Genomic DNA, 14,872 nt, shown 5'->3' with positions numbered 1-14,872 from the left:
CAAGTGATAAGGACGCATTTTTAAAAATTTATAATGTAAAGCAATAATAAACATAACCACTTTTATGTATATGGGACTGAAGGTTAAAAATATATTTTTGTTTTAAAAACAATTAATTTCAATGATTACATAACTTTTTTGGTCCGGTAGCTTCTTCTGTGAAAAGTCACATGCTGTGTTTGAAATGCCATACTATACTAACAGTACGGACTGATTTGGCCAACATGTAGTCTGCAGTACGCAAACAAAAGCAAAATGCGCAGTATGGCAAAAATACCCGGATGTTGTTCTGATTCAGTGAAAATCTCCAGTCTGCATCGGAGCAGTCTACCTCGCCTACTGTATCCCATAATGCAAAGCGCTGGAACATCACAGGGGCAGTTGAAATGAAGTACAGCAGCAGCATTCCAGCAGAAGGGGGCGCTACAGCTAAAGAAGCGGCGGTTAATGTTTACTTCAGCCTGGCGTAGCATACTGAGAAATGAATTTGAAAAACTCCATACTTCAGACTACCGCCGAACGCAGTATGCAGTATATAGCACGTAGTATGTAGAATATAGTGCTGCATTTCAAACACAGCCAGAATGTCTTCTGTGAAAGAGCCTTGTGGCACTGGCAGTGTGTACGCCATTTTTGTTAGACGTTTTCTGAAAAAATTACCCTCACGTCGTGCATAAAAAGGATCGCTCAAGAGAAAGTTCAGACATTTATTTTTAAAGACCATATTTTACAAATCTAACCACACTATTGTGGTTTTAAAGCAAAAGAAAAAAACATTATTGCCCCCGTATGGCAAAGACATCAGCCTGCTCCGAGACTGAACAGCACATTTGCCATTTTCAAAGCAGTCCAGGCAAAACAGTTACATCAAGCTGACTGTGATGATTTTACAAGCACCATCTTCAACTAATGTAATACCCACAATTACGGTAGAGTCTTAAATAAGAGCGTCTTTTTCAAATGTGATGTGATTTCCACTTAATGGGATTTCTAAACGCAGTTCAAAATAATCATGTGACCAAATAAAAGAGCGAACATGATCCTGATGTATGCTTCTGCTCTCGGACAGAGTCCACAATAAAAGAGGGAGAGGACTTTCACTCCTTTTCTCCGTCCTCTTCAGAGGCTTCCTCGCCCTCTGACTCATCCTCCTCCTCCTTCTCACTGTCTGCCTCCTCCTCTTCTTCTGAGGAGCTCTCTTCATCTTTCTCTGCAGTCGGCAACTTAAGGACAATTTCATCATCTGCATCATCGTCAACGACCATGGACTTCCTCCTCTCCAGGACGGACGGCGTGCAGACCGGTGTGGTGTCCTGGAGCGGAAGAAAGGAGTTCATTAGCCACACAGGAGGAGGAGATGTTTATTTTCTTGGTTCACGTTTTCCCATGAATCTTTGCAGCTTAGAGTTAGAGTATGTTGGTACATGGGTTTTATCACGCAGCCACGAAGAGACACACGCAATAAGCTTAATGCACCGCAGTAATATGGGCACGGTTATCTGACCCCAGATCACCGATACACCTGGGGTCATTTTCAGTCTGTGCCAAAGCTATTATAACACTAGTGATTTACTTACACTACATGTAGACGCATTCATGGAATCAGAGGACTTCTTTTTCGGAGGCACCTGGGCCGCCTGGGAAAACAAAAACAGCATTAAAGGTTAAAACGGTGCAAACAAATCACTATCAACTAGTATCAATTAGACACCTCAGATGGCGTTTGCTGCAGAGGGCCTCTTAACCTGTCACATGAAACGGGCAGCTGAAATTGGGCTGTATTTACAACTAAAATAAACCATGCCATGTTGTAATTTGAATTATTGTGTCAAAAGGAGGCTGAAATAACTTCCTCTGGGTCTCCAACCCTGCTCCTGGAGAGCTGCCTTCTTGCATGTTTTAGGTTTCTCCATACTCTAACACACCTGATTTGAATGAGTTGCTCGTTTTCAACCAACTGAAGCGTCTCAGGGGATTGATAACGAGCAAACCATTCAAATCAGGTGTGTTAGAGTGCAGAGAAACCTCTCCAGGAGCAGGGTTGGAGACCCCTGACCTACATCATGTCACAGATTTGGGGAAAAAAATGCATTTTTGTAATGGGGTTTGGAATGACCAACTCAAATGCAAACTCAGGAGAGACGCAATTTTTGGTCACCTGGCAGGAAATTGCATCTATTCAGGACTCAGGGGGCAACCTCCCCAATAATCAGGCTAGGACAAATTAGCAGCAGCACCAAGATTCTGCCTCTCATGAATACACCACAGTTGGCTGAAATGTACGTTATCATCCAAATCTCCAAAGACTATCCTATAGAAGGTGTTGTGTGCTTTAAAGACTCCCTTTAAGGCTAATTTGTGATATTTGGCTATGCAAGTTAAACTTACAAATCCAGGGAAGTCGTAGTCGATGCCGTGTGCTGCAAGTCTCTTGCGGAGCTTCGATTCTTTCCGCAGCAGTTTGTCTTTCATCTTTGTGAGCTGCTCTGCTGTGCGTTTCTTATTGTAGCGATCGACAGCCGGATACGAGGGTTTCTTAAATTCTCTTTGGGAGCCGACAAACATCTTCTCGTGAACCTTCTCTGGTGGGATCACATGACCTGGGATAAGGCAAGAAGCAACATTGCTCTCATTAAGAAATATACATAAGAGTAAATTGATTTAAATCATTATGTAACAAAAGTATAAACAAAAAGTGTGAGGACTGGTATGAGACCTGTCAACTAATCTTTATATGATTCAACCCACATGCGTGTTAGGGGACTTTATGCTCTTGTTTAGTCAGACAGGAATCATGCCGGTGACTAGCTGACATGTAGATGACCGTGAATACTCACATTTGATGAGTCTTTCTCCCATGAGGTAATTGTTCATAGTCTCTGCGACTATTTTGGCTACTTCATCGCAGTCAAACTCTACAAATGCATAGCCTTTACTTCCACCCGTCTGTAAGATAGAGATTGGAGACAATAACAGACAGATAAAGGACCAATATCACATAATTCATACAAACATTTGAATTTCATTTTGAGATTCTTGACGTTTCATGCTTCAACTTTAAAAAGGTAATTATCTTGTTATTGTTGGCACATGGGTTTTATCGCTCTGCCAATAGGTGAGCAGGTGATAAGCTTAACGCGTCATGATACTTTAGGCTCAGATATCTGACCTCAGACCATTGTTACACCTGAGACCATTTTCAGTCTGAGCCACATTCAGCAAAAACGCGTTTCTTGTTGATCCTTATGAAACTTAAGTTGGTATTTTTTTATGTTGTGAGTCAATGTTAGTCTCTGTTTCAAAGAACGAGGACATTTCCAGTTAGATAAGTCAAACATGTTCACACTACCTTCTTACTCCTGGACAGCCGCAGCCTCTGGACTTTCCCAAACTGTTCAAAGTAAGTTTTGAGCTGAGGTTCAAACAGGCCGAGTGGCAGGTGGCCGACATAAATCACTCCTGGACTCAGACTGATCCCCTGCAAGAACAAATACAGCCAAAAAGATATTAAATAAACATACAGACATGTTGTAACTCAAAGCAATAACAAGTTATGCATTCATTTTATAATGTTACCTTTCAACAATAAAAAAAAGATTAGAACTCACATTGTTGTAATATGATGGGGTAATTTCATATTCACAAAGCAAGACTAGCATTTTGACTTTGTTTGTCGAGGCTGTGTCCCTCTTTAATCACCTGTATTTCTGCTGTCTTTAATATGTACTCCATTGGTGGGGTCTAATGATATTTTATTTATTTAGCTGGTTTTACCTTAATAGATAAACACAGAAAGAAAAGCAGAGGTTGAAATTACAAAATTAATAATGGCCTGATTTCTACTGAGCTACTTTAGTTTAACCTCAGTTTAAATTATATTTTATATTTAAATTATATCTACTTTAAGAATTATTGTTAAAATAATTTATTATGATATACTCTATCCCTAATTTTATATAACTATTTTTTAATTCCACATTAATGCCGCTTGTATCAATAAAGAGTACAAAGTAAAACATAAGAACAAAGTATTTGACGAAAAATGTGCACGTAATAAAATGTGTCCATTTTAACGTTTTAAATCATGTCGATTATCGCAGTACCAGCCTCTACTTAAATAAACAGTACCATTATTACTCAATTATAATGGTAGATGTACAGCATCGGCTTTAATAGTATTTGACCATGTGTAAAACCTACGCAGCTGCATTCACGATAACTGCTTTTTCTGATTAATGTTCGGTCACAAACGAGGACGGGTATCAGAATAAGGTTGCCCTTTTTGGAAGAGGATGGTAAGAAGATATTTTTGCATTAAAAAAATCAATAGTTAAATCGTGTTTCTTCCAGGGCCACGATTTAATCTCACCTTGCTCGATTTGTTCTTCTTCGCCTCCTGAACCTTCTTCTTGAACTCGGACTCTTGTTTGGGGTTCAAAGCCAGCAGCTCTTTGGCCGGCTTAGGAGCCGATTCTGCTTTACTTTCAGTCATTTCGATTATTAAATGACACGAAACATACACGGTTTGATGCAAACAACACTACCGAACAACTCCGTACAAACCACGTTGATCTCTTCCTCCGGTTGCACATGTGGGTGACAACCAAAGAAGGGCGGAAGGAAGGTTTACTTGAGCGTTATTAAGAGCAGTGCGCTCTGCACGGCGCCGCCTGCAGGCCAGGAGGAGTAACTGCAGTTAAACAGCCGCAATCAATGAAACTAAAGCAAACATGAGAGTGGTTTCTGCCACCTGACAAACTGAAATGTTTTTCAATTTTAAAACGCATTTCTCTACGATTATGACTTATTATCTCCTAATTTTGAAACTCATGGTTTGGATTTATTTTTCTCAGTATGTAAACTGTATTCTATACGTATATTTGCATAGTCTTTGCACAATGCACAAATCACGTTTACTGCTTTAGGTATTGTAATTCAAAAAATCCATATAGCCTTTTCATTTAATTTATGTAATGTTTTTTTATTTTTTGTTTCATTATGCAAGTTTTATGAATAGTTACAGTCTTCTGTTATTTTTATTGTTATTATTCCATATGATTTATTGTCTCAACAGACACCTTTACTTTTACTTTATTCTATGCAAGATAACCTACTCTCTCAAAATTATACATATAAAGAATAGAAACATAAATATATACACAGATAAATTATTAGAGATTATTTACCCCCACTGTCATTAACAAAAATGGCGAAGGAGGAGCAGAGGAGGAGGTGGGGAGGATCAAAACAAGGGGGTGGGGTGTTTACCAGTAAAATGATGAGGTCAGACAGACAGTAGACACAGATCAGCAGTGAACACACACAAAGCACCATCAGCGGCTCTGAATTCATGACATGGCAACAAAAATCATCTACTTCACTGTGAATGGGAAACCGGAGCAGGCGGAGTTCCCAGTGGACTGTCCTGCTCAGGATGTCAAAGGTAGGTGCACAAATTATACTCACTTTTTCATATTGAAAAAGAGTAAATATATTGTAAATATCTAAACGGTTATCATTGAATTAGAGCTGCATTAAAATAGTACAGACAATTATTTCAAGTGTCTCTTGATTAAATAATTCAAATGCATTCATCAGTCGTTACACAAGCAGCTGTAAGAATTGTGTGAGTGCTGTGGAGGTTGCCTGAGCTACAGCCGGAGGTACAGCTGCCTCTGACAGCTCAGACTCTCGTAACATCCGCTGACTTGGTGTCATGTAAGGTCAGGAGAGCAGAAGTAAACACTTAACTGAAGATCACTGATTCAAAGATAAAGCTTAAGAATATTAATTTGAGTTTTGTAAATCTAACAGTAGAGGGTGCTTACTCTGAGGCAGTCTTATTAAACGAGGTGCCACTTTTCAAAACTGCAAACCTCGATAACGGTTCTTAATTGATTTAGTCTGGCTCTAATGTAGTTAAATCTTTTATAATTTATATATATATATATATATATATATATATGTGTTGTACACGTCATTATCATTTCTTTTATGCTGTTTTGTTTAATTAACCTTTTAGTGTTACTCTACTGATTTTTTTGTATTTAAATCTTTCTCTTTTTCATCATATTCAATTCATTAACTTTATTATTATCTGCATTGTTTTGTTATTGCATGCTTGATATCTTAACTACCCTTATTTTATTCTTGTTTTATTCAATTAACCTTTTTGCATTGTTAAGGTGTGCATGAGTATATTTGTAAAGCTCTTTGTTTTGTTTGAAAGGTGCTTTATAATAACGTCTGACTGATTCATTGTGAAGTTGTAACAATTAATTTTATTAAGGTCAATAAATAATTTATGATCATAATTATGAAATGCTTTTAGAAGATTTATGGCAACATTTGTTGGTTGCCAAGGTATGACGAAACCCTTTGGTTCTGTTAGAAATGTTGGAAATCCAATACTAATAAGTGTAAAGGTAAAAAGAGATATTATCAATCAATCAATCAATCAAATTTTATTTGTATAGCGCCAAATCATAACCAGGGTTATTTCGAGACACTTTACAGAAAGAGCAGGTCTAGACCGACTCTTTGTTAAGTTATTTAAAGAGAGGCCCAACATGAATCCACCATGAGTAGCCCTTAGCAATTCGGCACATTGGCATATTAGTCCAGACCCTCTTTCTGTGAAGGTTCTGACAGTGTGGACCCACATGTGTAGCCTCGCTGGTCACTTTTTGGCATAAATTGAGGAGTCTTTTCAGTCAAACCAACATCCCACAAGGTTTGTTTACTAAGTAGTATATCACAGTTTTCTTTATCCCAGCATGAGCAGCGAATCAGCCGCTTGCAATACACAATAAATGGGGGCCAATTTTCAGCCGCGTCAGTTCGTGTTCAGTGGGTCCACACCGTCATCCAGGTCATGACAATATTTGAAGCATAATCCAAAAGGCAACTTCAACCAAGTCCAGATCCTCTGCAACCATTTGTCCAGAAGGTGCATTTTCAAACAGCCTCATCTGTGAAGAGATTTTGCTCAACCTGGCAACTCAAAGGTTGATCAACTTCATCTACAAAGCTTTAATTGTATTTATAGTAAATTCTACACCTGTTATTCCTGTGGTTAAATCTAGCTGTCCAACAAATTGCCCTTTGTGAATAATAAATATATCTTTGACCTTTGACCTTTACAGAAAATTATTTAGAAAGAATAAGTAAAGTATTAGTTATAACTAATGAATCATTTATAAAGATTGTATTATTAAAAGGTGGAATCTTAAACCTTTATTAAATCTGTGTCGCTCAAGTGCCACTCACAAGCATATCCCAGAGCTTTCCTCCGAACCTCATGGTCTTCTTCAGCGAATGAAATTTCTCTTTGAAAACCGTAAAATATTTTCTCCAGATCTGTTCCGCGCTGCAGCCGAGGCCGGACCGCACGACATCCTGAAGCTGTACAACCCCAGAGGCAGCATCATCAACATCTCCCAGAACCTCGAGCCCAACAGCCCGAACTCCTGCTACAAGCTGGAGGTGGTGGCCGCCGACTGCAACAGTGAGCCGTTAGGTACCTTTAAGTTGCTACCGAGAAGAATCAGTGTTGTCGGGTTTATAGAATATCTGCTCAGAGTCTCCTTTTTTGTGGATACTTTTAGGTGCAGAGCTTGCTGGTGCACTCGGATTTGACCTGTCAGCCATGGAGAAAAGGTAGGCCAGGGAGGATATAAGGGAAACAGGATTTACTTACTGATATTATTAAAGAAAAGATGGATTTATATTTAATGCAAAAGGTGAAAAAGTCATTTTGGAGGCATTTTACTTTGAAAAGAAACCAACTGGTGGTGTGTGATGTCAGACTGCAGGGCCTGGAGAAGAAGATCCTGATCGAGGCCGGTGAGACTCCTGCAGTCGTGTATGAGATGAAGAAACAGGTGGATTCATTCAGAGAGAAACTAGAGGTACGGTATGACAACAACAGGATGGAGGAAGCCGTGGTCAGGCTGTCATGGTGTGCAAATTCACTTCCCTGTGATTCACCTGTATTTTAAGATGGTGGTTGCCATATGCCATTCACTCTTAGTCGACCAATTACTGTACACTTGTATCTTGACCTCTTGTGCTGGGAGAGAGATGCTACTCTCTCTAGTCCATCGAAATGGTTTTCATAAAACTCGAATGTTCCCAGTTCTTGAGGAGCAAACACACATTAAGGGTCAAGTTATTTCTTGCAAAGCTTGCAGCATGGCTCTAGAGATCCATGTGTCAGTCAGTATCTTGGCAGGTTGGTTGTTCATCTCTGGTATCGACTGCAACATCTTAAAACCAATGCATCTATTCTACTGACTCTGATGATCCCTGCCTTTTTTCTCTAACGCTACTAGCAGGTCAAAGTTTTCAGTTCTCCTTTGAGCCATCTTAACAAGGACTTGATTGATCCTCTAAACTCTGCTTGTTTTCATTCATGGTTCGTTTATTGTTTCTTGTGTTGTTATGGCTCCAGACATGCCAATGTCTGCAGAATCTTTGTCGGTTGATGGTTCGCCGCTGGTTTAGACTGAAATATCTTAACAACTGTTGAACTGTTCCCGTTTTGGTGACATTGTGTGTTTTTAATGAAAGTCTTTAAAACTATTGGAAGGATTGACATTAAATTTGGTACACACATTATTTCCCTCTTGATCACTTGTAATGCTACGCTATTGTATAGCATTGTTTAAATCACATAGGGAATGTCTGACAAAAGAACACGTCATGCTCTCTAACAGCAAAGCTCCTTCTTCTCATTAGTAAGGCAGCTGTAATAGCTGTAATTAGTTATATATATATATATTTGGGTAATTTTGAAGGCTTGATCTTTGACTCGATGACTGATCACCGATATTTATCCCCGCTCTTTTTCAGAGCGTGGAGCACCTGAGCTGGCTGGGATTGTTTAAAGACCTGTCCGAGGGAACACACAAACCCTCCCCGTTCTACCACAAGAGAACTCTGCATAAAACCAGGAAAGAGTGTGAGCATGTACGGGAAAAGATTCTTCAGATGAGGCACGTTCTCTGTCAAACTCCCTGATAGAAAAAAAGTGCCATTCATATCATATGTTTCTGAATATCTCGTCATCTCTAATGCTCATGTTGTCACCTTTGCAGCTCCCTGGAGGTATCAGAGGAAGTGCGGCAGTACTTAAAGACCCCAACCTTTGATAACTGGTAAGCTGAAGCTTGCCCAGTATAAATGTGGTGTTTTAATGTCACCTGTAGCGCTGGGAGTCTTTGCGCCTGTGTGATCACTAATAAACAACCAGTGCACCTGTTTCCCCGGTGAACAGACGCTCGGCTAATGACGGTCGTGCCCAACAAGCACCTCTGCATGCGTTTCTGAAGAGGAAGGGAGCCGTCACCCTTTTCGTCTGATCGACACGCTCATTTCAATATGAATAGGCCTGCAGAGGGCTCACTAATCAAAAGAAGGTCTTCATAAAAGGCTTAATCAACACACTGTGTTTGAAGAGGGCTTCATGGGGAGGTAGTGCACGCAGCATTCAGCGAGGCTCGGCCATCATTTAATTTGTCCAAAAGCCTTTAAAGCAAATCCACAATGAAGGCGAAGGATCGATAGAGCTATGTACAGGCTAACCCTGTGTCAACACCAAGCCTCCCATGGTGTTATTCTGTGTGTGTTTGCAGGCAGTGGGAGGATGCAGAGATCATGGTGCTCCTGCAGGTCATGTACACAGATTTAGATTTCATGGAGACCTTCAGCATCGAGCCTGAAGTGCTGCAACAGTTCCTGTTTGAGGTCTACAGAAGATACAACAACATCCCTTTCCACAACTTCAAGCACTGCTTCTGTGTTACCCAGATGGTGAGTGTGTGTTTGTGCCAGTGTGTTAGAGTGAGGTTTAACCAGGCCAAATCAGAGAGACTGATTGTACTCTTTATTGGGAAAACACACAATTACGACTAATTGGTGAAGGACTTCAGGGATTAGAGGTGACTCCAATCACTTGACAGCTCTGCAGGTCAGGCAGCTTTATAAATACATCCATGATGGAGGAAACGTAATGGATTGAGTCTCAATCTTCAGCATTCCATAAAGTATCTCTGCTGCATTGAGGATTCTTCCCATTCTTTCTTATACCAACAGAAAGTAATGTAATATAACAAACATTTTGCCTTTTCAAGTATTTTTTGTGCACACACCTGACCAATCAGACCGCTCATGCTTTTCACGTTTACTAAAGGAAGGAAACAGAGACAAAAGGCTGCTTTAAAACAGACTTTAAAGTTATTATCTTGAAGATTTTCATTTAAATAAATGTTAAGTCTCTATCTATCGCCGAATGAGGTAACACAATGGTGATTGAGCCTATGGCCCACTGATGAAAGCCTTTGCATTTGCAGTATTACAGACTGGGTGTCTGTGCCGACTTTCCATAGACTGTATAAATAATGGACGTAGTCTCAGTGACGTCACCCATTGGTTTCTGAAGAAGCGTTTTGAAGCCTGAATTGCGCCGCCGCTGGGGGTCGCCATATTGGAAATGCCAGATCCAGCTAATCCAGAGACGGGCAAAGAGGCGGAGCGGGACCGAGCTGAAGCCTATGGCTGAGGACTATAAGCTCCTCAGCGTAGCTAGCGGTTATTAGCCATAGACTGTATAAATAATGAATGATTTCATTCATTTTAAATTTCAATTCATTATTTATAGTCTGTCGGTGACTGACTGCAGGTGTTTAGTTCGCCCGGTGAGAGAGCGGCGAGCAGACACGTAACGGGAAACTTAAAATAACCGATCTTCTCATCACTGCAGTCCGCTGTAATCTCTCCGGGGAAAAGCCAACAACTCCTGACTCCTATTTACTGGCCGACGATTAAATAAATGTTTGATTGAACAAATTGAATTTGAACACTGAACAGGCTAACAAGCAGCTAAAGCGATCCGCCAATGCGGAAGTGCAAAAAACTGCAGTTCCTCGAGTGGCCACTTGAGGCTGGCTCCAGAAAACAAGAAATAACATTACAGCAGGTGGGAAAATGCCCATTTTTACAGCTGAAATAAACATGTTTACAGCCTGGTACAAAAAACGGTTTTGTTATAAATAATTAATTTTATTGTTTAAGATAACTGTACGGGGGTGAATTTTTTTTATAACACACTAGTTTTAATTATATTAAGCCTTAAATCATAGGGGCCGGATCACTTGATTGACAGGTGGATCCGGCTGGCTGTCTACTAGACGTCAACACAGACACACAGACACTGAGCTTAACTTCACCTGTTTGTGTTGGTGGAGACTTTTGGGGATTTTTGTGATAAAAGTCAACGCTGACTTCTATTAAATTAGTATCCCAGCTTCACGTATGCACTAGTGTCACATACAGAATGTAACTCATGTAAGGACTTTTGTGTACTTTATTGAACAGAAACCATTTTTATCTGAACCTAAACAAGAAGTTTTGTTACATAATCCTAACCAGAGGGGCTCATTCAGGCTCCTGTAGTTTGTATAGGAGGATCGGTACAATCAACTCATATGATGGATGTAATGGTTGGAGGACTTTAATCTTTCCGTAGATGGTCGCCTGCTTTCTCCAAATGATTTGCAAGAGAATACCTCGGGTCCCCGTTCTGCATGTGTCTGTTTCTTTCTCTCTGAGCAGATGTATGGTTTGATCTGGCTCACTGACCTGAGGAGTAAGATGGACAGCACCGACCTGCTGATCATGCTGACCTCTGCAGTCTGCCACGACCTTGACCACACAGGATACAACAACGCCTATCAGGTATAGATACATTCCCTCTGTGTGCTTTTTAGACAGCCTTCCCTGTTCCCTCCAGTTGTGTGAATGTCACCTTCTCATTTCTGTTCAGTTTGTGTAGTTATCTGCTGAGGATGGAGCATCAATGCATACAGAACTACTTCAACATCAACTCATTTTGATCCCAATCAGAAAGTCTAACAAGTATCTGACCCTCTTTCAGATCAATGCTCGGACTGAACTCGCGCTGCGCTACAACGACATCTCTCCACTGGAGAACCACCACTGTGCTGTAGCTTTCGAGATACTGGAGAAGGTAAGGAAGACAACTCGCTGTCTGTGCAAAGCTTTCTGTTCACGCTGCCATTAAACATACATTTTAGTTTAGGGATTTGAACTGAACCTGCACAAGAACCAGGGCTAAGGTAATAAGATTAAACCTCTCAGCTACGCAATAAACATGTTCCTGTTTTGTAGACAGAGAGCAACATCTTCAGAAATGTCTCTATGGATCAGTACAAACGGATTCGAGAAGGGATCATCAAGTGAGATTATCTTTCCATTTCTGTTAGCATGCACGTTCTCATTAAAGTTAGCCGAGCAGCCGATCATATATGATTTATTCTGCTGTAACTGCAGATGCATTCTGGCCACCGACATGACGAGGCACAACGAGATTCTCAACAAGTTCAAGTCCATCCTGCCAGCTTTTGACTTCACCAACAAGGATCACAGAGACGTGGTAAGTGGAGAATGTAAGACAAGGGAGCAGGACACAATATGTTCAACGGGCAGATGCACTGAGAAATTCATGTGTCATCTTTTTGTTTCGCATTTGAGGGATGAATTAAGATCAGAAAATACTGAAACAAGAAACAATAATGCACCTTTAAACGTGTACTGAGCCGATGTTGAATCTTAAATGTATAATTCATTGTTTTGCGTTAATAAAAGTGAAAACTACCTGACTGATCGGGTGCTGATTTGACAGACAAAAAATTAAGTAAACCACGATTAACCCAGTGCATGTGATTTTAAAAATCTGCTCCATCTGATTTTCTATATAGGAAAAGTACTGCTGTAGTTCAGCCTGCTAGATATTAGAGCCCTTCAGATTTATCAGTAACCAGATATTATCTCCCAGTGTTGGCCAATGACAGATATTGATATTGGCGAGTATGCTTTTCCTTGTGTTGCTATGAAAACACATAATTCAACAACGATTAAGAAATACAGCTAAGGGAAAACTTCTATTTATAGTTGTGTGTTTGAGTGAAATGAACTTTTGTTTTATTGTAAACAACATTTCTCCTACTTCCAAATCAAATATTCTCATTGAGGTCTTTTATTTGCAGAAAATGACGACTGGTTAAGAAAAGATGTAACAAAGATGTTTTTCAGAGCTTGAATAATGCAAACAAGTTCATGTTTAAACAGAATGTTTAAACTCGGGGAGAGTTCACAGATCAATATCTGGTGGAATAACCTGTTTTTTAATCACAGCGTTCATGCATCTCTGCATGCTCTCCTCCAGTCTGTCACAGTCTGTTAGGTGACGTCAGGCTGCTCTTGGAGCTGCTCAGCTTTGATCGATGGCTTGTGACCATCTGTCTTCCTCTTGATCACATTCAGGAGGTTTTCAGTGGGGCTCGGGTCTGGGTTGGGCTGGCCGTGACATGTAGCTGATTTAAGGAACATTTGGAGGGGTCTCTGAATTTTTTCCAGAGCTGTAGTGTCACCAGGTTGTCCAGCAGAGGGCGCTCTGACTCTGTACTTCATAACATTCCCAGGGCATCTCAGCTCAGTGGACAATGGTCTGCAATAGAATTGGTTGGCAATTTATAAAACTGTTACATGTTCTTTAATGAAGTCAGTTGTTAAAGAAAGCAGACTTCTGAGCATCTTTGCACGGTCATATTCAAGTCACATAGAAAAGGAGAAATGTAATTCAGCTGTAAAAATCAGCTTTGTTGGCTGCAGCATCAATAATCAGCTCTAAAATTTGTGTCCTATCAGTATCAAAAATGCCATTTTGGTCCGGCAGCTGCAATTTTCAATCATTGTAAGGATTTTGATATTAGACTTTTTGTCTTGCGCCCCTCGTGCTGTAACTTTTATGCTTGCTCAGATATTGCTTAACATACCTCTAGCCTTCTTTTATAAGTATTGGTTACCTGACAATTATCCGTTTGTTCCTGCTCTCGATGCAGCTGATGATGATTCTGATCAAAGTGAGCGACATATCCAACGAGGCGCGGCCCATGGAGGTGGCTGAGCCCTGGTTGGACTGTCTCCTGCAGGAATTCTACAACCAGGTAACTCAGTCATACTGTATGTTGAGACATTTCATACTCCCAAAACAACTCTTAAATATTAGCTTACAACTATAAATCTATGTTTGCTTTTTAGTCTTACATGATCTGACCTTTTGGTTACCCTCAGAGTGACGTGGAGAAGTTAGAGGGTCTTCCTGTCACCCCCTTCATGGACCGGGACAAAGTAACCAAACCTTCATCTCAAACAGGCTTCATCAGATTTGTCCTTTTGCCTCTCTTCATCGAGCTGGCAAACCTCTTCCCCTGCCTCGAGGTAATTTACTGCTAATTTTCACAAATATCGACAAGGTACTCTGGGAAATGTAGTAAAGTTGGACAAGGTTCAGGTGCATTGTTCTAAGTCTTTCTTCCTTCTGCAGCAACACATTATCAGCCCGGTACGGAAGGCTCTGGATTACTACACAGAGATGGAGAAAGCCCTGGAGAGGGAGAAGCAGAACCGGGCTCAGAGCGAGAGTGCAAACAAGAGTAAGGAGGCGGCTGTGGGCTCACAGAGCAGAGCCAACAGCCTGACTGACGCTGGACCGGAGACCTCGAAACCAGACGCACAGTGAAGCATGTGGACAGCACGCTTAAGAAGCTGGGCCTATTGAAGGCATTATTATCTAAAGATTGTACAACTTTGAACTGATTTCAATGTATTTAAAGTATCTGTACTTTAACTTGTTTATTTGCAGGGCTGAACACAAGTCATTTGTACTGTTTAAAGTAGATTTAGTGTTTGCAACCAATTTTTACCAACCAATTATCCTGAACTATTATTAGCTAACTAGCCACTCAGAGGCTGAACTTAAGTTCAAACCAAATGATTGGGCTGTTTTAGA

General features: G+C 40.5%; 2 protein-coding genes and 2 non-coding genes across 4 annotated transcripts; 1 reads left to right on the top strand and 3 right to left on the bottom strand.

Moving 5' to 3' along the window:
* Positions 1 to 693: 693 nt before the first annotated feature.
* nifk (nucleolar protein interacting with the FHA domain of MKI67) lies at positions 694 to 4,572 on the bottom strand. The gene is made up of 6 exons (XM_069663143.1): positions 4,370 to 4,572; positions 3,350 to 3,478; positions 2,838 to 2,946; positions 2,389 to 2,600; positions 1,578 to 1,637; positions 694 to 1,313 (listed from the first exon to the last, which is right to left on the bottom strand). The coding sequence occupies exons 1-6, from the start codon at positions 4,490 to 4,492 to the stop codon at positions 1,098 to 1,100; spliced, it is 849 nt and encodes a 282-aa protein (XP_069519244.1). The 5' UTR covers positions 4,493 to 4,572; the 3' UTR covers positions 694 to 1,097.
* Positions 1,413 to 1,543, bottom strand: LOC138592939 (small nucleolar RNA ACA64). The gene has a single exon (XR_011308243.1). It is a non-coding gene; the product is annotated as a small nucleolar RNA ACA64 (small nucleolar RNA).
* On the bottom strand, positions 3,079 to 3,208 carry LOC138592938 (small nucleolar RNA ACA64). Its single transcript, XR_011308242.1, has one exon. It is a non-coding gene; the product is annotated as a small nucleolar RNA ACA64 (small nucleolar RNA).
* A 783-nt stretch (positions 4,573 to 5,355) lies between the features above and the next one.
* LOC138592041 (high affinity cGMP-specific 3',5'-cyclic phosphodiesterase 9A) lies at positions 5,356 to 14,602 on the top strand. Its single transcript, XM_069662649.1, has 14 exons — positions 5,356 to 5,443; positions 7,358 to 7,519; positions 7,608 to 7,659; positions 7,808 to 7,910; positions 8,854 to 8,996; positions 9,099 to 9,158; positions 9,636 to 9,813; positions 11,614 to 11,736; positions 11,936 to 12,028; positions 12,190 to 12,257; positions 12,352 to 12,454; positions 13,923 to 14,027; positions 14,155 to 14,301; positions 14,408 to 14,602. Exons 1-14 carry the CDS (start codon positions 5,356 to 5,358, stop codon positions 14,600 to 14,602), a joined length of 1,620 nt encoding a protein of 539 aa, XP_069518750.1.
* Positions 14,603 to 14,872: the final 270 nt, after the last annotated feature.

Source organism: Semicossyphus pulcher, unplaced genomic scaffold, assembly GCF_022749685.1.
Source record: "Semicossyphus pulcher isolate SPU_LCO1_2020_fin unplaced genomic scaffold, fSemPul1.0.p SCAF_15, whole genome shotgun sequence".
NCBI classification, from domain to species: domain Eukaryota; kingdom Metazoa; phylum Chordata; class Actinopteri; order Labriformes; family Labridae; genus Semicossyphus; species Semicossyphus pulcher.
Note: the sequence above shows the minus strand (reverse complement) of the source record. Positions and strands in the feature narration are given on the sequence as shown.